This window comes from Dromiciops gliroides, chromosome 3, assembly GCF_019393635.1.
Source record: "Dromiciops gliroides isolate mDroGli1 chromosome 3, mDroGli1.pri, whole genome shotgun sequence".
Classification (NCBI taxonomy): Eukaryota; Metazoa; Chordata; class Mammalia; order Microbiotheria; family Microbiotheriidae; genus Dromiciops; species Dromiciops gliroides.
Window position 1 is genome coordinate 456,973,674 of NC_057863.1, and position 27,599 is coordinate 457,001,272.

The window sequence follows — 27,599 nt, forward strand, 5'->3', positions numbered from 1 at the left end:
TAGTATACAATTACTTTTTGAAAAATCTGAACATATTTAAATACAAGTTAAAGCACAACACAATCCCAAAGAAAACTTTTACAAATGTTCCCCTCTTTTTTTTTTTTTTTGGAATATGCTTATCAAAAATAATACTTCTAGAATCAATTTACACTTGCCATGGCAACCAATTTGCCAGGGAAATGCTTTAAAGAGTTTGATCAAATAATCAGTTGAGAAAAATAACAAAAACAAATAACTCAGAATATGGGAGCACAATACTCCTAGAATTAACATTGTATTATGAAATCAAAACCATCTTGCAATGTTTCAAAATTAGAGATGAATAAATAGAAAAAAAATACACATGGAACAATAAAAGACAATGAAATTCAAACTAGGGAAATCTAAATGAATATGAACTTAATATTAATAAGAGTATTATAAAATATAAACTTGATCACATGACTATAAAAAACTTTTACAGATATTCTCCTTGTTTTAGAAACTAAGTATAAGACCCAATCTCAAAAGCATGAAAATCTCTATGAAAATAAACCCATACCATTAATTTCAAAATGTATATGTAATGGCATAGAAATCCTATGTAACCTCTGAACTGACCTTAATACTCTGAGTAAAGTTAGAACACTTTTGATTCCGATATCTAAAATCCCCAATACTCATATCAATACCTTGCTGCTTACTTCCACATTTCTGTAAAATATATACCCTTCCATGGCAAAAGAAGCGGAGTCTTGAACTATGTTGATTGTCATTCTTATTCAGCTTAAGTTTTTCTTCTTTAACCCCTCTATATTGTCTGTCAGGCTTTTCACCATACAAATGCTTTATAAGATTACTAATTAAAGACAAAAGCAGGTTAGCAAAATTATGAACAAAACGAGCATATCTGGAATTTAAAGGGTTTTCTAAGGTTGTCTCAGAAGCATAGTCAGGCTGGGGAAGGGCTGAGCCTGAAGCTGCAAATGCAGGTAGAAAAAGTTGAGCATGCGCATCAGATCTCTGGACTTCCCAGGCAGGGGAAGCTATGGGCTTGGCCATAGGAGGAGTAGAGGGTGGGGTCTGGAGAGGAGGGGAGGGACCAGCACAATTTGAATCAGACTTGATTTTGAACTCAGGCCTGGATTCCTCTTCCCCCACTTTGCCTCCAGGTGCTAGGGAATTAAAAGCTTCTAGAGGGTGGGTCATTGCCTCCAGGCATGCAAAATTAGAGCAACAATTAGTGTTAGAATTGGGAAAAGCTGCAGGAATCTCTTCAGGTTTCTCTGAAAAAGCATGGTTGGGAGAGGGAGAGATATTTCCTTGTGTGAGTAAGTTGCTGGCTCTTTTAACAAAAAGAAAAAGAAAAATAGAAAATCCACAAAAACAAAGCATTAACATGATCTTATCTCCCATTTGTCTGGTTAAACAGACTAAAATCAAAAATAGGATAATTAGGGAGTTTAAAAGGTCCATTCGAAAAAATTTAAAGGAAAACACAGCCAGTACACCAGTACTTAGCAGTTAAAGGGAGAGGGAGGGGAAATTTCTTACCCAACTAGAAGATCAGAAGAAGACTGAAGGTTAGCTTTCCTCTTCGTGGTCAGCCATCTGTTAACGGCTAAAATTCTAGCTAGTCTGTCTAAAATATTTAATGAGTGGTCGCCAATAAATTATAAGCTTTAGCAAGAGTTAGACTTTTAAGCATTTATTAAGGAGAATAAGAATTTGGTAAAGAGAGAGAAAGGCCTAGATTCCTATCTATTAAAGGGAGAGCACATTTCTAGCTCCCTTCTCCGCCAGCGTCCTCCGGAAAGAGCCCCAGACTGAGCGCCGGTCTCTTCCTTCCTCCTCCCACTAGTCCGCGTCACGTCCTGATACCAAAGAAAAGACTCCTGGTCTTGCCCTCAAAGACCTTCGCTTCATAGGCAGAACTCTTCTACAGTTAGTATCCAGCAGGTGGCGTTATTCCAATCGTTACAATAGTCTGGGAAGAAGCAGAACCTCAAGAAATCCAACTAGAACAAAGATCCCCAAAACAAGAGTCAAGGTTCAAGGCTGACAGTCAAGGTCAAGAATGAGAATAGGAATAACCCAGGAGGACGATTTCAGGAGCAAGCATTACCACTGCACTAATCACAACCTTGGTTAGCCAATGGATGAAGTATTAACCAACTGGCAATCAGTATCCAAAGCGAGGATCAAGCCAGAGGACTGGGAAAATTGGACAAGCTACCGTCTAATAGCTGATGTTGTTGAACCGGTGAGGTCCTCAAATCCCTTGCTTTCCTCAACTATTTGGGGAAGGCCAGACTGATGGGTAGGGCTATGGCATGCATTAGTTACTTTTCCCTAACCTAGTCAATGACTCACACCTGACATCTCCTACCCTAACAACCTCAGCAAAGAGTAAAGAGGTGGTAAATGAGGCTGCTTTTCTTTTTGCCCTTCAGTGCCAGCTTTCTAAATGACCCCTTGCTGATACCTTACCTTGCCCTAGTAGGTGACTATGAAAAATATCTGAGAAGACAAACACGATCTGATTGACAAACAAGAAACTTTTTTTTGTTCTAAATGAGAAAGAAAAAGCAAAAGAGGGGGGCAGCTAGGTGGCACAGTGGATAAAGCACTGGCCCTCTATTCAGGAGGACCTGAGTTCAAATCCAGCCTCAGACACTTGACACTTACTAGCTATGTGACCCTGGGCAAGTCACTTAAACCTCATTGCCCTGCAAAAAAAAAAAAAAAAAGTGCAGTGGTAGGGGTGGGAATCTTATGAAATTGCAGAAAGTAATTGAGGAGAGTAGCAGGCACAGAGGAAAATGCAGCCCAGAGTATCTAAGCCAAAAGAAGAGACCTCAGAACTTTCTGGGTGGCATTATAGGGAAGTGGCCCCCACAGCACACCCATAAGCCATAATTAGGATAGTCCATGGACTGATAATTGAGAAATGAGTGATAAAAATTCAAGCCCAAGCACACTAGTTTGCATTTCTAATCAGCTTCTGTCCTATTGTTTACCAACCCCACGGTTCCTAATTTCCAAGAATAATCTTCTAAAGACACAATGCTATAATTCATAACAGCCAGGCATGCAAAGTCTTCCTTCTCTACCATAAAACATGTTTAATCATGCTGATTTACAATAGCACTTTAGTGCTGTAATGAAAGAGAGGCATTTGATACATAATATTTAAAGGAATCATAACGCTCCTGGAGATTTAAAGTATAATTTTTAACAGCATTAGACCAGGAAGGCAAATTGTCCATGTTTATAGATAATTATTTGAAATACTTTTGGGGAACCAGCATCCAGAATTTAATTAATAGTTTTCTTCTACACAATTTTCAATGTTATCACTTGACACTGCTACTGACTGCCAAGTCCTTCATACCCTCACACTAGTGGTTATCAGAAAATGTGATTAATGTTAGCTACTAGTTCTAATAGCCTACAGCCAAATGTTGTGCCACATGAAAGAGAATAACTGTGCAGAGAGAAGTGAATCGACTTGACTTTGCCAACAGAGAGTTAACCAAAATTCACAACACCAGTTGGACCATTGTTTTGGGAAAATATCCATTACTCTTCTACCACTGTGGGTTAAAATAAATTTATCAGGGAGATAAGTTAACCTTTGGGATCCATGATCCTTTTTCTTAGAGACTTTAAGTTTCTCTTTGCCAGGTACTAAAAGGTACGTCCCACCTTCTCTTCTCCTGGGACTAGTTAAATTTGCATCGTCTCCAGTTTCTGTGAGAATATCCATTGTTAACCAGAGATTCAGGTCTCATATTATAGCAGCTTGTGTGCCCTTGGTATAGTGGACAGGGGCCTGGATTTTGAATTAGAGAAGATAGGGTTTGAATTTCAGCTCTGCTTAACTATCTCTATAACCTTGGGCAAGAGACTATAGTCAACCTCTCTAGCCCTCAATTCCCTCATGTGTCAGAGGAATGACTAGGTAACTTTGAATGTCCCTTCCAGCTATAAATCTAGGATCCTAATCATATATATGTTATGGGGAAAATGCTTACTCATCATCTTTATACAAGTGATACCTATTTGTCTGATACTTTGGGATATTGTCCACAGCCAAGAGACAGTGTTGCTTCCTTTGGTGAAAAGTAAATAAATGCAATTCAACAAAGATTTAAGTACCTTTATTGCTATTAAGTTACTACACCATGGCAGCAAGGTGGTGCAGTGGTTTAAGTATGGGGACTGTAATCAAGACTCATCTTCCTAAATTCAACTCTGACCTCAGACACTAACTGTGTGACCCTAGGCAAGTCACTTAATCCCATTTGCCTCACTTTTCTCATCAGTAAAATGAATTAGAGAAGGAAATGGCAAAACACTCAGTATCTTTGCCAAGAAAACCTCAAATGGGGTCACAGAGTCTGACAAAACTTAAAAATGACGGAATGACAACCACAGCTATATTATGCAAAGCAATCTTGGGTGCTGGGGTCAAAATGAAAAAATTTCCTTTCCTTATAGGACTTTACACTCTACTTTAAGGATATGATGTGTACATTGACAAGTAAATTCAAGATAATTTGAGGAGAGAATGATAACTATCTGAGGAAATCAGAAAAGGCTTCAAGTGAGAGACAGTACTTGGGTTGTATCTTGAAGAAAATGGTGGAGAGAGTGCATTCCAGGCATGGGGAATGGGCCTATGGAAAAGCACAGAAGGGAAATGGAATGTCAAATTCAGAGAAAAACTAGTAAGTCAGGCTGTCTGAAATTGTGAGTGCATGAAAGGGAATAGTTTGAAATAAATCTGGAAAGGTGGCAGAGGAGGAGGAGACAGATTGTGGTGGTCTTCCAACATTAACCTGTGAAATGTATATCTTATTATAGAAACAACATTAAAGATTTTTGAGAATATACTTCCATCTAAGGGATATTAATTTTATAGCTATGTGGAGGATGTACCAGAGAGCGACAAGAAAGAGGAGACCTAATACAACAACAATAATAACTAGCATTCGTATAGTACCAACTATGTGTCAGGCATTGTGCTAAATGCTTTACAAATATTATCTCCTTTTATCTCCACAACAACCCTAGGGGATAGGTTCTATTTTTATCACCATTTTATAGGAAACTGAGGATGAGAGAGATTAAATGATGTACCCAGAGTCTCACAGTAATGAAGAGTCTGAGACTGGATTTGAACTTGGGTCTTCCCGACTACGGGTCCAGCACTCTATCCACTGTGCACCTTAGCTGCCCAAAGTAAGGTGATTGAATGGCTGTGTGAATGGAGAGAAACAAGCAGAACTGAGAGATGTTATGGCAGTAGACTTAGCAAGGCTTGGCAGCTGACTGTATATAGGAAAAGAGGGAGAGTGAAGACTCAGAGATGATTCCAAGGTTGTGAACCTGCTGGTGCCCTCAGCAGAAGTAGTAAAGTTTAGAGCATAAATTCTGCTTTCAATATGAAGAGCTTGAGATTCCTCCATCACAACCATGAAGAGATGTCTAACAGGCAGTTGGTAATAATATGTGGCTTAGGTTCAGTAGAGAAATTATTATTATTAATACTAATATTGTTCACAATAATACTAATAATAGCTAGCATTTATATAGTGCTTTAAGGTTTATAAACATCATCTCATTGGATCCTCATGACAACACTAGGACCTTCATTTTGTAGATGAGAAAACTAAGGCAAACAGAGGTTGTAACTTACCCAGGGTTATACAGCTAGTAAATACACAAGACTGGATTAGAACTCAAGACTTCCTACTCTAGGTCCTGTGCTCTATCCACTGTACCACCTAAATCCCCAGATTAGAGCTAAATATATAGCTTTGGAAATCAGTGGTATAGAGATAACAATTGAACCCATAAATACTTTTGACTTCCTCAAGGAGATAATATAGAGAAAGAGAAAAAGTACCAACACAAAACTTTGGAAATCCCTTATGTTTCATGGATGAGAGATGGTTGATGATACAGAAAAAGAGACTGAGAAGGAACAAGCTATAGAATTAGGAGAAGAAGCAAAAGAGAATAGTGTCATAGAAGGAAGGGAAAAAAGTCCAAAAGGAGAGGGTGAAATATCAAAAGCTATAGAAAGGACAAAAAGGAGGACTGAGGAAAGGTTATCGGATTTAGAAGCTAACAGATCATTAGCAGACATGAAGAGAGCCATTTCTTTCAAATGGGGGGTTTGGAGACACGTTACAAAAGAATAATAAATGAATGGGAACTAAAGAAAGGGAGGAAGGAGTGTAGAAAGTTTTCCTAAAAGTTTGGCCATGAAAGGGAAGAGAACTATAAAATGATAGCTTGAGAAGATGACAGTCAAATCAGGGTCTTATAGGCACTGGAAGAGCTGGGCATATTTATAAATAACAGGGGAAATGCCAAGGGATTCAAAGGCAGAGGACAAAGTACAGATATGAACTTGGAAACTATGTAAGTAAGATTATGTTGGGGAAAAGGCCAGAGCAGAGGGATAGCCCAGAGGATAGCCTGTAGGCATGGCAACAACTCCAAATCTTTTTAGGTTCTCTCTCCCTGGACTGAGGTTGGCTTACTCACTTCACCTGTACCTACTTCAGCAGGTTGAGGTGGTTACCCAGAGGAATGGCCATGAACTACTACTCTACTGAAAGTTATCTTGGGGCCCAAGGAGTAACCTTTGTATGTTACTATTCCCACTAACACTAGGTGTTGAATTTTAAAATGTTAAAGGTTTATGAGCCCCCACTGGTACATTTCCTATTTGTAAATCAGCCATACACAATCCTAATAAAAATTTTGCTGAAAATGCAAAGCAAACACATAATATTTACATGATACAAAGCAAACATATACTATTTACATAATAATCTACCAATAAATTTCACTTACACTCTCCCACCAATGCATATACTGTCCATGGGGAAAGTGGACACACACTTAAAGTTCTGTAGGTATGAGGCATATAAGGAATACATGTGGTCAGGGAAACACACAGTTCTGCAACTATAGACTTGGTGTCCTTTTTCTACCTCAGGATGTTAATGAAAGCTCTTTGATACATATACCTTCTGTGTTTAACAGATACTTACACTGCTCAGCTGAATTGGTTCATACAGTGTTTAACTCCTCACTAGTCAAAACATTTCAGCTAGACAACTTATCCACTGAGAATCTTCTCTGATTCTTTGCTTCCAAGCTATTCCTTTTCTTTACTGAGCTTATTACTTAGCAGAAACTGTAGTGTCAATCAGTCCCAACTTCAGGCCTGACTTATGCCTTCAAGTAAAGTAATATTATACTCCTAGGAAAAGACAGTGACTTTTATCCAAAAAAACCCAAACCAAATCAAACCAACAAACAAACAACCCCCCCCCTCCAAATCAACCCTATTCTTTATCCTAGTGTTTCCAACGCTGCTCCTTTGTAGGATTCTTCCCCACCAATCAGCAACAATGGGTGGCAATGTAAAGAAGTATCTTCTGCTTTTCTCTTCTCCTCAACAAATCATAATAGAGAACAGACTGTGTTCTCTAAATTTCTTTTTCTCAGCAGTGGTTAGCAGAGAAGGAACTCCAGTTTCTCATTGGATAACTAATATGCTCAGCAACAAATGACAATCCAGAGAAAAAATTATATTCTCTCTTTAATATAGTTCTGAAATGTGCCCTTTCACCTATTTCCTCTTCTTCCTTGTTTCAGTAGCTAGGTCCTTTCCTCAAATATCCCCATCTTAGCTTAGAGTTAGTAACAAGTTCTCATATTGTCTATAATCAAGTAAATTAAATTTGTCCCATTATGACAAACCAATTCTGACATCCAAGCTTCCCCAGTTATGAGCCTAAAAGTTCTCTCATTCTTTGTATGCAGATCAATGAAGGAGACTATATTATTCATTCATTCCAGTATTCTATCACCTGTCATATTCAAATGAGCAACTGCTCTCTCAGAACATTTAAGTTTCATTTAATTTCATAACTGCTTCTCCAAGGCAGACCAATAGACTTATGTCCTACATAAGTGAATTTATCAACTGTTTATCTATAAAACCAGAAACAGGCTTACATCCCAAGCAATTGAACTATCAAGGGTCATGCCCTTAAATATAGATTGACTATAGGTCACAGTGCTAATAAATAATTTTAGGAAGAGGGAGATAGAAGGAGAGATTGAAGGATAGCATGTTATGAAAAAAGAGAGGAATTTCAAAGTTCTGGGGGAGATGACAGTAGAGAAGTTATGGTTGATGGTGAGATCAAAGCTATGGCTATACCTATGTGTGACAGAGATGGAGTGAAATTGTAGGTTAGGGAAGTGTAAGCAGTAATGGACCAAGAAGTCAGGGTTAGCGGGGCCATAAACATGTATATTAAAGTCCTCTAATATGAGAACAAGGATTGTGGTAGGTGGAACTACCGTGATCTAGGTACTGCTTGGATTAAGAAAATTATGACAATGACCTGGGAGTCAGTAGATTATTGAAATTAAATTCAATTCAACACACATTTATTAAGCATTCAAGTCACTGTGCTACAAAGATAAACAACAAAGGACTTGTCTTTGAGGAGCTTATATTCTACTTGGGCAATTAAAATGAAGATATAAAACATGATTCAGAAGAAAGCTAACTGATTCTTCAATTAAAACACCTAAGTTCAAATCCTCCGATGCTTACTACCTGTGTGACTTTGTTTTTTGTTTTTTGTTTTTTTGGTGAGGCAATTGGGGTTAAGTGACTTGCCCAGGGTCACACAGCTAGTAAGTATTAAGTGTCTGAGTCCAGATTTGAACTCAGGTCCTCCTGACTCCAGGGCCGGTACTCTATCCACTGCGCCACCTGGCTGCCCCCCTGTGTGACTTTGGAAAAGTCAGATTCCTCATCTGTAAAATAACCGTATTGGACTAGATAGAGGATACATGAAGGATATATTAAGCACTTGTTATCATGTTAACATCCAGGGATACAAATAAAATCAAGCAAGATAGTCACTGCCTGCTCCAATCTAAATATAAAATAAAGAAAATTGAACAGAAAGAGCACCAATGGGGATGAGCAAGAAAGTTTTCACATAAGATGTGGCAAATGAGTTGAAGATGCTATCCACTGTACCACCTAAATCCCCAGATTAGAGCTAAATATATAGGTTTGGAAATACGGAGATAGTGTAGAGAGGAAATTCCAGGCATGAGAAAAAAGGCTCATGCAAATGAATAGGGATGGAAGATAAAGTTCTAAGTTTAGAGAACAGTTAGTAATCATACTAACCTTGACTTGGCTAGACTACAGAGTTTGTGATAGGAAGCAATATGCAAAGGCAATAAAAGTCAGATGGTTGCTGTCCAACGGGCCCCATGATGCAAAAATGCTATCTGTGCCTTGGTACACGTTATCATTGCAATATCTTCATTTAATGTTTTTCTCATAGCAACCCCATGAGGTACATCATTAAAATAGCTGGTGTACATAGGGATTTAGGATTTGTAAAGTACTCTGCATGCATTACCTCATTAGAGCCTCACAACAACCTCGAGAGTTAGATGCTACAAGAATCATTGTATCCATTTTAGAGATGAAGAAATGAAGGCTCAGAGAGCAGTCACTCGCCCATGGACACATAGCCAGTAAACGTGGGCATCAGAATTTGAACTCTGACTTCTTAATTCTGAGCTGAATACTCTATCAGCTATGTTTCAATGGATAGGCATTATTTCCACAGTTGCAGTGGATAGAGTTCTGGGTCTAGAGTCATGAAGACTCATCTTCCTGAGTTCAAATATGGCCTCAGACACTTACTAGCTGTGTGTCCCTGGGCACGTAAGCCTGTTTGCCTCAGTTTCCTCACCTGAAAATGAACCAGAGAAGGAAATGGCAAACCACTCCAATATCTTTGCTAAGGAAACCCAAAATGGGGTCACGAAGAGTCAGACATGACTGAAAACTATTGAACAAATTCTTTCCCCACCATACATGAGAACATTGAAGTTCAGAGAGTCAAGTGATATAATTAGTTATGTAAATGAGTAGGTGAGCCAGGACTCAAACACTGGTCTGTCTCCAAGGCCAGTGGTCTTTCCACCATATCATACTGCCTCTCACCCAAATTAGAAACTGCCAGTAATGGGTGGTAAAAATATGACTGTCAATTATCACTGACAGCCATGGGAAGAGACAGTTAACATACTAACTACAAGGGATGACACTGAAACTAACTATAGTTAGGATCAAGAATAAACAACAAAGAGGTCATTGAGGTCAAGAGCAAACAGGCCCTTTTTACCTCTATAACTTCTGAAGTTTATGACATTGTTCCTATGCTCTGAAATCAACCATAGTAGTCTACAGAGGAAAGATGCACCAGAGTTAATCCATAGAAGCTACACAAGTAATTCATCCTTTTTAAGGGCAACCCATTTAAATCTAGGAACTCATTTGGCCTGGTCGAATTGCTTATTTACCTTATTTTCCTTAACTGTACAATGGAGAGAAATAATACTGGCTAAACAGGGATTTATAGGAAAACAAATGCTTTGGGCTTCTTGGGAAAATACAAGTTCAATGAATTCAGACTATTAGTTTTATTGCAGTTATTGTTATTGTAAATGATGACTCTTTTCCTGTTATAGAAATATAGCCTTTGACTAAACTAACCACAGAATCTTAGATTTCCCCAAGGATAACTCTGGCCAATCCACTTCCCACTTGAAGGCTGGAAGCAGTATTCATGACTTGGGGCTATGGTTTCAATGGAAGTGCTCATTCATTATCAGAAGCTTCTTTTCACCAATCAGTTGAATAGAGGTGATCTTGGCCAGGAGCTGAATCATGAATGTTTCTCAGTTACCACTGGGCAAAGACTTTTTTTATTCTTCTTGTTTACAGAATTATGCCAAACTTATTCCTGGAGCTACAGTAGGGCTTCTTCAGAAAGACTCTGGAAACATCCTTCAGTTGATCATCACAGCATACAAAGTATGGCACCTTATAGTCTCTACAATGTGTGTGTGTGTGTGTGTGTGTGTGTGTGTGTGTGTGTGTGTTTTGGGGTTTTTTTTTGGTGAGGCAATTGGCGTTAAGTGACTTGCCCAGGGTCACACAGCTAGTAAGTGTCAAGTGTCTGAGCCTGGATTTGAACTCAGGTCCTCCTGAATCCAGGGCCGGTGCTTTATCCACTGCACCCCCTAGCCGCCCCTGTGTGTGTGTGTGTGTGTTTTAAAGCTAAGCTATGTTTTTGTGACACTGATTGGCCTCTGTCATGAATGGCCAAAGTCGGAGAGTATTCAAGGTGCTTTGCTTTCATTTTTTAAAAAATTTAATTGAATAGGTATCCTTCCTAAAAGGGAGAACATAGAACACATCCACCCCTCCCCCACATAATCATAAGTCAGGTCCTGTAGTTTTAGTTATTCATAAAACAGTACCCAACAACAAAACACTATCATTTGTGAAATTCTTTCCCCTGCTGTAACTGTGTATTAGTATGTGTATGAGTCAATCCTAGTACCCCTCCAAGGCTATTCTAATGGCTCTAAATAAAAGGTGAGAAATAATTGTGTATAGTATAATATAATGCAAGAAAATGCCTAAAAGGCCAACATGGGCATAGGATAGGTGGTATTTTTTGACACAAAAATTGGCAATCCATTTCTACATTAGAATATTGCTCATTACTTTAATCTAGCATTTTTAAATGGACCTTTAAAAAAAAAAGAAACCACCAAAAGCAAACTGGTAAAACCCCCGATTCTGAATTCTGCTGTCTGGGGAGATTTCCATTGGTTTTACAGGCATACAGTTTTATTGGAGTAGATTTTGCGAACCTGAGAATAGAATTTCTCCCTTCGCTGAAGGTCCACACCAATTTACTAGTTACAGTATTTATTTTTGAGGTCTGGTTCATAATTTAAAAGAAAGAAGTACAGATACCTGATGACTGTCCTTCCATTTATTTTATTCCACAAATTTTTCCTTACTGCCTTACATTCCTTTTTTGGAGGGGAAAAAAAAACATGAAAAATTACACACAGAGAAAGATGAGTCTTTTACTCTTGGAGAAGGGAGTGGATAAAGAGATTATCAAAACTTGTCTCACAAATAGCTTGCTTTTGTAATTTTTGACACTATAAAATTAACAGCAAATGAACCATACCCAACAATTTATCTATGACTACTCTCCCCTACACAACCCACTCCCAATTCAAGATAGATTTTGAACAGTCATTCATTCTTAAATATTTCATTCCAACAAATTTGTCTTTTTAGTCAAAAAAGAATGCAGTTTTAGGGCCTACCCTACCATCTTTTGAAATTTCAGATCACTCGGCTCACATCAAAAATTTATCACCACATTAGCTCAGGCTTGAAATTCTTCCAGGCATGGGAGCCAGTCAACAACAACACTATAAAAACCTTCTTCTCTGCCCATACAGTAATTAAAGTTTTAATGTGTAGAATCCCATAAAAAACAAAACAAAGCACAAGGTGATCCTTTACTAGATGAGAACACATTCCAATTCGTTTAGCCAAGCATTTTCAAATTAGTTCCCTCTAAAATCTTCAAAGGATTTTAGGAAATTGGGAAAGGGTGAGTGGTCAGAATATTTGTTGTAAGAGATTTTCCTATTCCCTTTTCCTCAAGTCTGGTTCAAGGCCTGCTCTGATCATGCCCCTGCTTGCTTTAACAAAGGTTAAGTTTTATACTATGAGTGTGTGTGTGTGTGTGTGTGTGTGTGTGTGTGTGTGTGTTTTATGATCTGAAAGTGCAAGTGTAACTTGAAAGATAGATGAAATAAAAAATTGTTGATTGTTTCAATTAAACCTCAATTATATTAAAATATTCTAAGGTAGAAATAAGTAGATACTCTATAGAAGGTTTAGAATTGATTTTGAATTGTTATTAAAGCATTAGAACTGAAGATAATATCATAAGGAAGGTGTGTTAGCTAAATTACTTGTGGTTAGGTTGTGATTTTTAAATGCACCCGCTTTGGCAGTAAGCATTTATTATTAATTAATATTACATATTATTAAAGTATCAACTGCATGTCTCCCTGACTTCCTCACTAGCCACAGGCTTATGGGCCTAAATAATTATGTACCCAGTGTTCTGAGCCAAGAGAGAGCAGTAAGAGAGAGAAAGAGAGAGAGAGAGACAGAGAGAGAGAGAGAGAGAGAGAGACAGAGACAGAGACAGAGACAGAGACAGAGAGACAGAGAGACAGAGAGAGGAAGAGATTGAGGGTGCTTGGGGAGTAAAAGAGACTGACCGGTGGGGGGAGGGGTTTATCCCCCTTAGATAGAGGTGGGTCACTATACATTGATCTAAGCTAATTGGTTATAGCATCATTTAGTTCAGTTGATTGGCATGAATTGAGGGGTGGCCTTAGAGAGGGCAAATTCCAAAATTTAGCTGCCTCTTCCCCTAGCTAAACAAAAGAATCAATCTGCATTCCTTTTGTTCACCTGAGGGCTCATCCCAGGCTGGTTTCTGTGGTGAGAGGGAAGAGAGCAACTAAAACGAATGTCTGGGTTTCTCTTAGAAATCCATTATTAATAATTATTTCCTCACAAAGGACAATCATAAATCAGGGAATAGATCTTAGAAGAGGTTAAAATTATTTTTCTTTTTTAATATTTGTAATTTTTTCAATTAACAAATATTTTTCTTTCTTCTACCTTTGCCCCATTGGAGGAAAAAAAATAAAACCCCTTTTAAATGTGCATAGGCTAGCAAAATGATTTTCCACATGTCCTTATCCAAAACTATATGTCTCATTCTACATATTGAATCCATCCCCTCTTTGACAGGGATGTTCATTGCTGGTCCTCTGGAATTCCAGTTGGTCATTGGCTTAATTAGAGTTTTTAGGTCTCTTAAAGTTGCTTTTACATTTGTTTTCATCATCATCATCATCATCATCATCAGTCTCCTGGTTCTTCTCCCTCCACTCTGCATCGGTTCATACAAATCTTCTCAGGTCTGTCTGAAATTACCTCTTTCATCATTCCTCAGGGCACAATTTTATTACATTCATATATCATAATCTGATCAGCCATTTCCCAAGTGATGGGCACTCCTTTATTTTCTGGTTTCAAATTATTTTTCTAATCTTTTGTTGACTTCAGAGTTATTTTAAAAAGAGTCAGTGTGGGGGCAGCTAGGTGGCGCAGTGGATAGAGCACTAGCCCTGGAGTCAGGAGTACCTGAGTTCAAATCCGGCCTCAGACACATAACACTTACTAGCTGTGTGACCCTGGGCAAGTCACTTAACCCCAATTGCCTCACTAAAAAAAAAAAAAAAGAGGCAGTGTGGCCCCTTGGATTGAATACTACACATGGAATCAGAAAGACCTGGTTCTGACATTTATTAACTCTGTGAACATAGACTAACAGTTACCAAAGAAACATGAATGAATGAAACTTCTGAGGCCTTCTGGTCCACACACAGCCTTCATTTTACAAATGAGGAAACTGAGGCCCAGGGAAGTGAAGAGAATTTTCCCAAAGGCAAACATGTAGAAGAAGAATTTCAACCCATATGCTAAGATTCTTTTTTTTTTTTTTTGCAGGGCAATGGGGGGTTAAGTGACTTGCCCAGGGTCACACAGCTACTAAGTGTTAAGTGTCTGAGGTCAGGTTTGAACTCAGGTCCTCCTGAATCCAGGGTTGGTGCCACCTAGCTGCCCCCCCCCATGTGCTAAGATTAAAGAGTCAATGTTCTTTCAACTATGCCAGCTTCTCTGAATTTCAGATGATTTCCTCAGATTATAAAGCATAAATGCATTGCATCTGCCTCAGTAGAGGGAATAATTATCTTGACAAAAAGCAGAGGTCCATAGATCTTGAGCTGAAAAGGACCTCAGGATCAATCTAATTCAGAAACTGAGGTCCATGGAAAAGAAATGATTTACCCTAGGTCATGGAGGTAGGAAGAAATCAGAGGTGGAATATGAACCTAATTTCAAATCCATCCCTCTTCCCATTGGTTCAACTCCTCTAATCCTTAGGAAATCCTCCAAAGACTATATTATACATGGATTGCATCTAACTCAGTGGAGGGAATTCCCACTCTGACAAAATTGCAGATTTGTAATGTACTTTAAGCTAAACTTTGAGGTAGGTTGCATAGTGAATAGAGCTATGGACCTGGAATTAGAAAGACAAGTTCAAGTCTAGCCTCAGACACTGTGTAATTGTGGGTAAGTTATTTAACTTCTGTCTGCCTCAGTTTCTTTGTAAACAGGGGATAATAGCCTCTACCTTCCAGGGTTGTTAAGATCAAATGAGATAATATTTGAAAAGTGATTCGCAAACCTTAACACACTCTATAAATATCTCTTATCTAAAAGGGACGTCTAGGTGGTACAGTGCATAGAGTGCTGTACCAGGAGTCAGGAAGACTCATCTTCCTATGTTTAAATCTAGCCTTGGACATTTACTAACTCTGTGACCCTGGGCAAGTCACTTAACCCTGTTTCCCTCAGTTTCCTCACCTGTAAAATAAGCTGGAGAAAGAAATGGCAAACCACTCCAGTCTCTTTGCAAAGAAACCCAAAATGGGGTCGTGAAGAGTCAGACAGGACTGAAAATTAAAGGCTTATTTCAAAAGAATTATTCAAAAGGCTATTTCAAAACCATGTCCTTAGTTTTTTGTCTTTGCTTTAGCCCAAATATCACTTCAATTGCTATGCCTCAATTTTCATTACAATCTAAAGTAAAAACAGGAGCCATGCAGTGCTAATATTTATTAGCATTTCAGATTACTGAAAATGATTTATGATATTCCAAAATATCCAAGGCATTTCATTTATTGTTAGAGTTTGATGAGGTGAACTTTAAAATCAGCAGCATTTGGGACAGCTAGGTGGCTCAGTGGATAAAGCACCAGCCCTGGATTCAGAAGTACCTGAGTTCAAATCCGGCCTCAGACACTTGCTAACTGTGTGACCCTGGGCAAGTCACTTAACCCCCATTGCCCCACAAAAACCAAACAAACAAACAAAAATCAGCAGCATTCCACTGTGTCAAAGTGATAATCAGATCTGAACACTAGACAAGCATTCATCCAGAGTCCTTAGGGCAGTTACCAGTGACTTTGTTTCATGGTGACATTAAATGTTCTGAAGATTTTTTTTGTCCATGTGAAATTTAGAAGAAAATATCCACCATGGAATTCATAAAAAAGTAAATATGTTCTATTCCAATTACTCTGTGTGGAGATTTCCTTCTTTTTCATGAATCCTTTCCTCCTTTAATTTTTGTGCTTGGAACTAACTTGATTAAGAAAACATAATTGGTTTAAAAAATTTACATCATGAGGGAGCTTGCCTTGGAGTCAGGAGTACCCAGATTCAAGTGGCCCCCTCTGCTACATATTGGCTGTGTAACCCTGAGCAAGTCACTTGACCTCTCACTGCCCCAGGCAGCTCTCTAAGACTATAATTTTTAGAGTAGTAGCATGAGTATATTAATCATTGAAATCAGAGAAATGCGGGCAGCTAGGTGGCGCAGTGAATAAAGCACCAGCCCTGGATTCAGGAGGACATGAGTTCAAATTCGGCCTCAGACACTTGACACTTGCTAGCTGTGTGACCCTGGACAAGTCACTTAACCCTCATTGCCCCCCCCCCAAAATCAGAGAGATGGCAAAAGACAAAAACAGATGAGGAGAGACAGACAGACAAATTGGAATAGAACATATTAAATTTTTTTGCAAGTTTTTTAGAGGATATTTTATTCTGAATTTCACAGGGACCAAGAAAATATCTTTAGAATATATAATGTCACTACAAAACAAGGCCACTGTCCTCAGAAACCCTTTACAGTCATACCTTGGAGATATTGCGGGTTTGGTTCAAGACCACAATAAAGTGAGTCATGGGAATTTTTAGTTTCCCAGTGTATATAAAAGTTGTTTACACAATAGTATAGTCGATTAAGTTTGCAATAGCATTATGTCTTTAACAAAGTATATACCTTAATTAAAAAATACTTTATTGCTTAAAAAAAAAATGCTAACCATCATCTGAGCCTTCAGCGAGCCAGCATCTTTTTTTTGTTTGTTTGTTTTTTTAGTGAGGCAATTGGGGTTAAGCGACTTGTCCAGGGTCACACAGCTAGTAAGTATTAAGTATCTGAGGCCGGATTTGAACTCAGGTACTCCTGAATCCAGGGCCGGTGCTCTATCCACTGCGCCATCTAGCTGCCCTGAGCCAGCATCTTCTTGATGGTAGAAGGTCTTGCTCCAGTGTTGACGGCTGCTGATGGATCAGGCTGGTGGTTGCTGAAGGTTGAGGTGGCTGTGGCAATTTCTTAAAATAAGAAAACAATGGAGTTTGCCACATCAGTTGACTCTTCCTTTCATATGAACCCTTAATAACCCACTATAGAGCTATTAACTGGTCTAATTTAAATATTGTTGCATCTCAGGGAATGAGGAAGCCTGAGGATAGGGAGAGAGATGGAGATCGGCTGGTTGGTGGAGCAGTAGGAACACATATGGCATTTATCAATTAAATTTACAGTCTTATTATGGGTGTGGTTTGTGATACCTTAAAACAATTGCAACAATAACATCAAAGATCACTGATCACAGATTACCATAATAGATATAATAATAATTAAAAATTTTTAAATGAGAATTACCAAAATGTGCTACAGAGATATGATATGAGTACATGCAGTTGGGAAAATGGTACTGATTGAAAAACCTTCAATTTGTTAAAAAAAAAAATGCAATATCTTTGAAGTGCAAAAAAGTGTAGGAATACTCATTGCCTTGCAAAAACAAAAACAAAACAAACAAAAAAGCAAAGTGCAATTAAATGAGGTGTGCCTATACTGATATTCTAAATATGTTAATCCAGAGAGAGAGGAACACATATGAAGAATTCAAAGAAACAAGGGAAGATTTATGAGGGGTGGCTCATTGGCTAGAGTGTTAGTCTTGAAGTTAGGAAGACAAGCTTAAATCCTATCTTATACACTTAGTAGCTCTGAGACCCATGGCAGTTACTTAATGTCTCCCAGCCTCAATTTCCTTATCTGTAAACTGAGAGAATTGGCCCTGATGGCTTATAAATTTGAAAGTCTTGGATCTTCTGAAATAAGCAGAATCAAAAGAACCAGAACAGAGAATCATCTGTGAGAAAATAATGGGTTTTGGGATGCCCAGAGACCCACCACCTTGAGGGGATTATATTAAGATTAATTGGTTTGACTTTGCAAATTAACTTGAAATTGACTTGGTTGAAACCATGCTTACCTGAGGGCCTGGCCCTTAGAGGGTGTGTTCTCTGAGCTCTGACCTTGGCATGTTCTGCTCATGGACCGCCCTGAAGTCTAATGAACCAATGGATTTGGGTGATGCTGGCCAATTAGCTTGAAGTGATGTGTAGGGACCACCTCTTATCGGGACCACAGGAAACTTCCACTCACAGAGGGATAGGAACTTCCTTTTTTTTTTTTTTTCAGGGCAATGAGGGTTAAGTGACTTGCCCAGGGTCACACAGCTAGTATCAAGTGTCTGAGGCTAAATTTGAACTCAGGTCCTCCTGAATCCAGGGCCGGTGCTTTATCCACTGCACCATCTAGCTGTCCCCAGAACTTCCTTTTTGGCCTGAGACTCCTAGGTGGCGGCAATTTTTCTCTCTCCTCCTCTATCCTAGCTAGGCTTTTTATTTTTCTCGTACCTTTCAGGGTCATGTGCTCTATATTTACTAATACTTAATATGCTTTAATAAATGCTTAATGCCCCCAAACTGGTGCAGTAGTCTCTAATTTCTAAGTAACAAATATATTATAAATCCCAGCTAAATTCCCTAACACTTGGAACAATTATAGGGCAACCACATATAGTTTTACTTGCCACACATCACAACAATGTAAATGGAAATATCATTAAAAGGAAATTGTACTCTAAGTAACTAGGGGAAAAAAACCACAATGAAAGTCTAGGACAACAGATTATAAAATATACCCGTGCCCCACTGGGACAGAGTGTACTTGGAAAGAATATTGTCTCCATTGTCAAATATAGTCACTATATCCACTTTTTTTGGTTTGCTTAATTTTTTTTTCTTTTTCACAAGAGATGTGAAGAAATAGGAGGTGAAATAACAAAAAGTATCAATAAAATTAAAAAGCAGAACTAAAGAGGAAGGAGAATATTTATCAAGACTAAGAAAGGATATTTGATCTCTAATACATAGCACAGTTTGGGAAAAAAAAAAAAACCACCAAGGATTTGTCTACTGAAGGTGTTTGTTTGGGGCAAGATGAAAACAGGAAAGTGGAAAACTGTAGGATTTACCCAACTAAGCGAAGCTCAATCAAAGAATTGGGATCTTACTCTGATGATGAAATAATGATAACCTAGAAAAATGTGAATTTTAATATGCATTTAAGTGACCAAAATAAAAATTGTTTTCAAATGGAATAGCTGGGGGCGGCTAAGTGGCACAGTGAATAAAGCACCAGCCCTGGATTCAGGAGGGACAGTTAACACTTAGACACTTAACACTTACTAGCTGTGTGACCCTGGGCAAGTCACTTAACCCTCATTCCACCCCCCAAAAAAATAGAATAACTATAGTTTTAGTAATGTGGAAAAAATGCTAAGAAAAATTTTTTGATGTGACAAAGATTAAAACAGAATGTCAAGCAATGATTGTATCCCATTGTTTACTAATGAAGCCCTGCAAATAAACTCCAGGGATTTCTTGCCATCTGACATGTAAATATAAAATGAGTCACACCTATGCTATGACCCATAGCACCCAATCTAGTGACACACCTCTCATTGCCTCAGTAAATATTAACTGAATTGAATGGAGCAGCTCATGATGAGTAGTACTAAAAGTTCAGTTTTAACTACAGCATGAATCACCTAGAACTTTTTTTTATATTCATTTTATTCCCCCCTACATTTTTTGGGGTGGGGCAATGAAGGTTAAGTGACATGCCCAGGGTCACACAGCTAGTGTCAAGTGTCTGAGGTCAAATTTGAACTCAGGTCCTCCTGAGTCCAGGGCTGGGGCTTTATCCACTGTGCCACCTAGCTGCCTCTGGAACTTTTTTTTTATGGGAGAGAGGGTAGGGTCAGGGTCTGTGTAGGAACCCATCTGGTATGGAAATTCCCTACCTCAGTGTAGACTGGCAGTTCTTCATGGTCTTAGAGGTTTGCCTGGGGACCTGAGAAGTTAAGTGACTTGCCTATGGCAAATAGTGTTGTTCAGTTGTGTCTGACTCTTCATGATCCTGTGGACTGTAGCATACCAAGTCCTTCTGTCCTCCATTATTGTCCATGGGTTTTTTCTTGGCAAAGATGCTGGAGTGGTTCGCCATTTCTCTCTCCAGTGTGGATCACTTTTAGTCAGAACTCTCCACTATGGCCTGTCTGTCTTGGGTAACCTTGTATAGCATAGCTAATGATTTCTTTGAACTATGCAATCCCTTCTGCCATAACAAATCAGTGATTCAGGAGGGGATGGCAAATACTAATATATGTGTCAAAGAGGCAAGTGAGGAATAGAAGGGAGCAAACATTTATTAAACACTTGTTGTACGACAAGGTACTGCGCAAAGCTCTCTACAAATATTATCTCACTTGATCCTCTCAACAATTCTGAGAGGTAGGTGTTATTAGTGTGCCAATTTTACCATTGAAGAAACTGAGTCAGATTAAAGTTAAATAACACCCAGAGTCATATAACCAGTAACTGAGACTGAAATGGAATTCCTATCCTCCTGACTCCAGGTCTAGCACTCTCTCCACTGAGCCACCTAACTGCCTCAAAAGGCAGGACTTGAATCAAGGTCTAATTGACTATATCACTTCCTCAAACCATTGCCCCCACCCCCACCCCCTCAGTACTCTTAAGGGCTCAATAAAATATTTGTGTATTGACTGCTTTTGTGTATTTCTGAGGCCCACAGCCTGGTTCATTTAAGCCTCAGGCACACAATACAGTATTCATTTTTCTAGCTAAATTTTTGGCTCTTATACAGTTTTGTTGTCTATTTCTCAAAGGAACTGCGATCAGAAGTGGAACTGGAGGTGTTGGGAGATACAGAGGGACTCAGCCTGTCATTCACAGCTATCTGTAATAATGGCACCATCTTCCCACACCAAAAAAAATGCTCTCACATAAAAGTCGGAGGCACAGTAAGTCAATGACCAATTTTCCATTTGAGAACTATTCTGATAAGTGGAAAATTTGCTTGAAATGCTGAATCTGGGCTTCTCCATTCAATACCTTTAATTAATTTCTTTCAAGAAGTTCAAGAGTGTTTTCCAGGCAATAGCGAAGACGTTCTTATTCTGTATCATGCATGTGTTTGCAAAGTTGATCTTTATGTAGCATTTGCTTGCAAAAATACATTTTTGTGGGGAGGGTCAGGAATAAGGTCTGTTGTGGGGGGGTGGGGCTGAAGAAGCAGATGATGAATATTTTCTTTTCCAGGCAACATTCAATGTGACTGTAAGCCTACCAACTTGTGAGAAAAGAAGCAGGCACATCACCATCAAGCCCATGGGCCTGGCAGATGCTCTAGAAATCGAGATTAGCCCCCAATGCAGCTGCAACTGTCAAAAGGACTTGGAAGTAAACAGTTTCAAGTGTAGCGGAGGGAAGGGCTCCTTTCAGTGTGGGGTGTGCATTTGTAACCCTGGCTACATGGGCCCTCTCTGTGAATGTGATGAGAACGCCCTGAGCACCGACTCATGTAGAGATGCCCTGGGTCATGCCTCTTGCAGCGGAAGGGGAGATTGCTACTGTGGCCAATGCATTTGCCACCTGTCTACATATGGACAGGTTTATGGGACCTATTGTGAATGTGACAATTTTTCCTGTGTGAGACATAAAGGATTGATATGTGGAGGTATGTTCCTTTTAAAGTTGTGTATTCTATATTTCTTTCTTTCTTTCTTTTTTTTTTTCAGGGCAATGGGGGTTAAGTGACTTGCCCAGGGTCACACAGCTAGTAACTGTCAAGTGTCTGAGGCCAGATTTGAACTCAGGTATTCCTGAATCTAAGGCTGGTGCTTTATCCACTGTGCCACCTAGCTGCCCCCATTTTCTGTATTTCAAAGATGTAAATTATTAGAAATTTAAGTAAGTGTATCCCCACCACACTTATCTCAGTCTTCCCGACAAAGTAGCTGCCCAATGTACCTGGATAGATTGATTGGTTCATTAGATGGCTTTAAAACTGACCGATGACAATCAGGAACTCTGGTTTTTATCCTACTCTACTCTTCATTTCATCTTCTCTTTTAACATTTCTCAATGTGTAATCAGATAAAAGATCACATTGTCACAAAGCTGACTAATAATAATAGTTTGAATGACTATAACACTTTATGGTTTGAAAGATACTTACATACATTTTATCTTTACAACAATTTTATGAGGCAGATAACTCAATTATTACACCCATTTTATAGATGAGGAAATTGAGGTTCATAAAAGGTTGAGTGGGGCAGCTAAGTGGCACAGTGGAGAAAGCACTAGCCCTGGATTCAGGAGGACCTGAGTTCAAATCCAGACTCAGACACTTAACACTTACTAGCTGTGTGACCCTGGGCAAGTCACTTAACCCCAGTTGCTTCACAAAAAATAAATTATACATAAAAGGTTGAGTGACTTCCCCAAGATCATATAGGCAATGACTTCTGACTCTAGGTCTAGTAGTACAAATGAACTAATGTATGAGGCACAGTGGTTAGAGAGCCAGACCTGGAGTAAGGATATAGTATGGCTAGCATAGTTCCAATTGGCATCAGTTTTGTTGGCAAATGCTAAACTGCTTTTAATGGGAAATAGCAAATGCAGATGGATAGCAGAATATGGTCTGAATTTTAGCCCAAAGTTCATCAATTGAGGAATGATGGAAAAAGCTGTGCTATATGATTGTAGTGGAATGGTCTTGTGCTACAGGAAATGACAAACAGGATGATCCCAGAAAAACCTGGAAAGACTAATGAACATCGATGTATAGTGAAGTGAGCAGAGCTGGGAGGACATTGTGCATAGTGACAGCAGTATTGTTCAATGAACAATTGTGAATGACTTAACTACTCTCAGCAAGACAATCCCAAGGAACTAATGAGGAAGCTTACTATGCACCCCTATAGAAAGAACTGATAAAAAGAACACTTGTGGATCGTACATATATAACCTGATTGTGATCTTGTGGAGGGGGGAGGAAAGGGAGAGAGGGAGGGAGAAAATTTTGGAACTCTAAATCTTATGAAAATGAATGTTGAAAACTACCCTTACATGTAACTGGAAAATAAAATAAATGTTTGTTGAAAAAAATAAATAAATGAGGCAGGGCTTAAAAAAAAGGAATGAAAGAAGGAAGGAAGGGAGCAAGGAAAAAAGGAAGAAAAGTATAAAGGAAGGAAGGAAAGAAGGAAGGCAGGCAGGCAGGCAAAAGGGAAGGAAGGAAGGAAGGAAGGAAAGAAGGAAGGAAGGAAGGAAGGAAGGAAGGAAGGAAGGAAGGAAGGAAGGAAGGAAGGAAGGAAGGAAGGAAGGAAGGAAGGAAGGAAGGAAGGAAGGAAGGAAGGAAGGAATAAAGAAAAAGTAGAAGCAAAGGGAGGAAGTCAGGGAGGAGAGGAAATGAAGCAGAACCAGGATTCACACCCAGGACCTCTAACTCCCTAAAGACACACTTTCCCCCATGAGAATATTAAAACTAGCTATTTGCAACTTCTTCATACTAGTCACTCTCATTGCAGTCAGTGAGAATTTTTAAAAATTATCTACCAGGCATTTCTTACATCAAAGATATGTTTTTGGTTACCCAAGTCCCTTTTGGAACCTGAGTACTTTTATTGGATGACATTTGTAAATCACTTTCATTTCCTCAGAATCACTCAGAGTGTAGGTATGCTTCCTCCACTGGCTAAAATTTAGTAGCCCTCTTCTGTAGGGAATGAAAAGGAGAATTTAATTTAGTCACTAGCTTGCATATTAAGACTAAGCTACAGCATGTACAGTACATATGAATAATAGGATACTCTCAGAGTAAATGATAAACAATTTCTAGCCCTGCAAGCATCACCTCATTTTGCCACAAATCAAGTTAGTTGGAGTTAAATTATGACTTACATAGCTCATGGAAATAGGCTAATATAGCTAAAATATGGTTTAGTATCCAAAAGTGTAATTTAGTAAAAGCACAGTTTAGTATACATTAATATAAATGTAATCTTTTACCTATTCATAAAGGAGAATATTTTCATTCAAAGACTTTCTAGATTATAAAACTAGGAACCAGGCTCCATTTTGCTTCAGATTGTTGCCTTTTCCTGAGCTTTTTGATCAGGAACAGCAAAAAAAAAGGATCTTGGTTTATGATTTCTGCTGGAACAAAAGACTATATTTAAAAAAGACTATATTCAAATACTTTTATATAAAACTCTATGCCCAGGGTCAGAGAGGCAGTGTGGCCCAATTAGAGAGTTGGTCTTGGAGTCAGTAAAACCTGGATTCAAATCCTACCTCTCACACATATTGGCCATGTGACCATAGGCAAGTCAGCTCTCAAGTGTCTCGGGTGGCATGTTAAAACTACCAATTCAAAAAAGGTTGGGGAATTTTCACATGAGCACTCCTTCTCCACACAAATGAAATTATAGATAGAGCCCAGCCTTCTCCAAAAAAGCTGCTTCTTACTGGTTGAACCTGCTCTGTTCCATTCTGTTTAAGCCTAATTGGGAGGATAAAAAGATATTCACCAACTGCTAAATCAAGTTAAGAAAAGGAAATCCACAAACAAAAGGGCAGCTGGATCCTTCTTCCTTAAGAAAATGGTAGTGACCCCAGAGACAAGAAATACATCTTACCTCTGAGAATTGTGCTCTGTTGCTATTCCCAGTTCCCAAGAATTTTAAGCATTTAATGCTGAATATGGTTTCCTCTGAAAATCATTTGATTGAGTGGGTTTTAGAAAGCATTTTGAGCATGAAAAATCCTAGATAGCAATTTATGGTTTCAGGTAAACTTGGGCAAAAGTTATGGCCTCCCTAATACAAGTCAAGAAAAGTCAAGAAAAACAATTATGATGTAGCTAACATTTATATAGCCATCTAAGGTTTGTAAAGCACTTTACAAGTATTACTCATTTATTTCTCCCAATAATCTCATCCAATAGGTGCTCATAAGGTTACAGATGAGGAAAATTAGGCTAATAAAGATTAAGTGAAGGGGGAAAAAAAGATTAAGTGAAGGAATTTGAGGCAGAATTTGAACTCAAGTCTTACTGACTCCAAATCCCCCTCTTTGGCTTCCTACATACAGACTAGAGAGACAACCTAGACCTTAGAATCAGGATGCCTGGGTTTAAGTCCTGTCTCTGACAGATACTCTCTGATGTTGGCCAAATTACCTAACCTCTCAAGTATCCCAAGTAAATTCCAAGATCATAAATTTCAGAGAAGTTGCTGATCCCATTGATGGAGGGAGTTTCCACACTTGAGAGGTCCCCACACCAATTGGATCATTATTATTATCACCTCCTTGTGTCATTTGCAGGCAGCTAGATGGTGTAAATAGATAGAGCACCAGGCCTGGAGTCAGAAAGATTCATCTTCCTGAGTTTGAATCTATCCTCAGACACTTACTAGCTGTGTCACCCTGGGCAAGTCACTTAACTTTGCCTCAGTTTCCTCATCTGTAAAATGAGCTGGAGGAGGAAATGGCAAACCAATATCTTTGCCAAGAAAACCTCAAATGGGGTCACAAAGAGTCACAAATGACTGAAACAATAATGTCATCTGCAAGATATGTCTTTTATCTTTAAAGATATAAATGTAACTGAATCTTTAAAAGAGTTAATAATAACAATATGTCATTATTTTTTTCTTTCTTGTGGTTTTTCCCTTTTGTTCTGATTCTTCTTTTTACAACATGCCTAATATTTAATCAGATACATACATACACATATATGTGTGTATATATATATATATATATATATACATACATATCTGATTGCTTGATGTCTTGGGGAAGAGGGAGGGAGAAAAATTTGGAACTCAAAATCTTACAAAAATGAATGTTGGGGGACAGCTAGAAGCACCAACCCTGCATTCAGGAGGACCTGAGTTCAAATCCAGCCTCAGACACTTGACACTTACTAGCTGTGTGATCCTGGGCAAATCACTTAACCCTCATCGCCCTGCAAAAAAACAACAACAAAAACCTCCCCAAAACAAAACAAAAAATGAATGTTGAAAATAATCTTTACATGTAATTGGAAAATAAAATAAAATACTACCAAGAAAAAAAATAATAATCAACTTTAAGTTTTACAAAGTGTTGTATAAATGCCATCTCATTTAATCCTCACAACGACCCTGGGAGATAGGTGCTATTATTATTCCATTTTACAAATGAAGAAACTGAGGCTGTGATTAAATGACTTGCCTAAAATCACACAGGTAATAAGTGACTAAGTCAGGATTTGAACTCTGGTTTTTCTGAGTCTAATAGAAGCATGCTATTCACTGAGCAACCTAGCTGCCTCTGGATAAGGTTCAATTTCAACAAACTTTCAACCTTACATTAAGTTCCAATTCAATAAGCATTTGGTACTATCAAAGGGGTTCATTAAGCTGGGATTTATAGACCTGGGTCTGTGGATAGATTTCAGAAGGTCTATGAAATTAGATGGAAAAAAGTATATAATGACATCTTTATTTTCACTAACCTCTAACTGAAATGTAGCATTTCCTTCAATTATGGATCTAGGCAATAAATACTTTTTCTGAGAAAAAGGCAGATAAAAGGCTAAGAACCCCTGGGCTATCACAAAGTACCATGTTCAGCTCTGCGGGTACAAAGTTGAAAAGGAAAAACAGTCCATATTCATAAGAAGCATATATAGTTGATACTCCAAATTTAAATAGAAAAGGTTTAGTTACATTTTTAAATGTCATGATTAATTTTTCACAACTACTGAGTGCTCCCAGTGTGCTGTGGATATAATTTAGAAAGACACGCTTAACCTTGAGAAGGTTATTCACTTCTCAGCTGGAGGACCAATTGTTACACTTTTTTTTAAACTAGCCAGGCCTTACTTTTTCTCCTAGTTAATCCCATTTTCCCTCACTCAGGGCTCATGAGCAGCATCATAACAAAGGGGGCTAGAAAAAGAAAAGGAAGTGAAAAATTCTCAGGCTGATCCAATTCGCCAAAGCCAAATCAAACCATCAATATTTATTGAACAGCAGCCCTTTAAGCGGTATTGTCTTAGGGTCCTTGTTACTTACTCAACATTTGCTTCAAATTTTCTTTTAGGAGAAAGTAGAAAATACTGGTTCAAATTCTGCAACTTGGAGAGTGTCTGATTTCTTTTCTTTCTTTTTTTTGCTCTGCCCCACATGCCCACAAATAATGAAATTGGCAGTATGTCAACAGAGATAAGATAAATATGCATAGACGCATACTAGTTAAAGACTTTTTTTTTTTTTAAAAAAGGAAATTCTTGTTGGTGATTGTCTTTTGTTGTTATTTGATGGTGTGATAATGTGATTCTTTTTACTCCCTGTCCTTTGTTATAATAATGAGAAATGATAGTATAGAAATATCTCCTGCCCTTTCCATAATATCATTTCTCATTATTATAACAAAG

The 27,599-nt window shown here is 38.4% G+C and overlaps 1 protein-coding gene across 1 annotated transcript in view; it reads left to right on the forward strand.

Annotated features, from left to right (window-relative positions):
• The window catches only part of ITGB6 (integrin subunit beta 6), a 200,395-nt gene that overhangs the window by 139,124 nt on the left and 33,672 nt on the right, over positions 1 to 27,599 (forward strand). Inside the window, exons 11-13 of the mRNA XM_043994397.1 lie at positions 10,844 to 10,933; positions 20,992 to 21,126; positions 21,425 to 21,842. Coding sequence (XP_043850332.1) covers positions 10,844 to 10,933; positions 20,992 to 21,126; positions 21,425 to 21,842 — 643 coding nt within the window. The remainder of the gene's footprint in view (positions 1 to 10,843; positions 10,934 to 20,991; positions 21,127 to 21,424; positions 21,843 to 27,599) is intronic.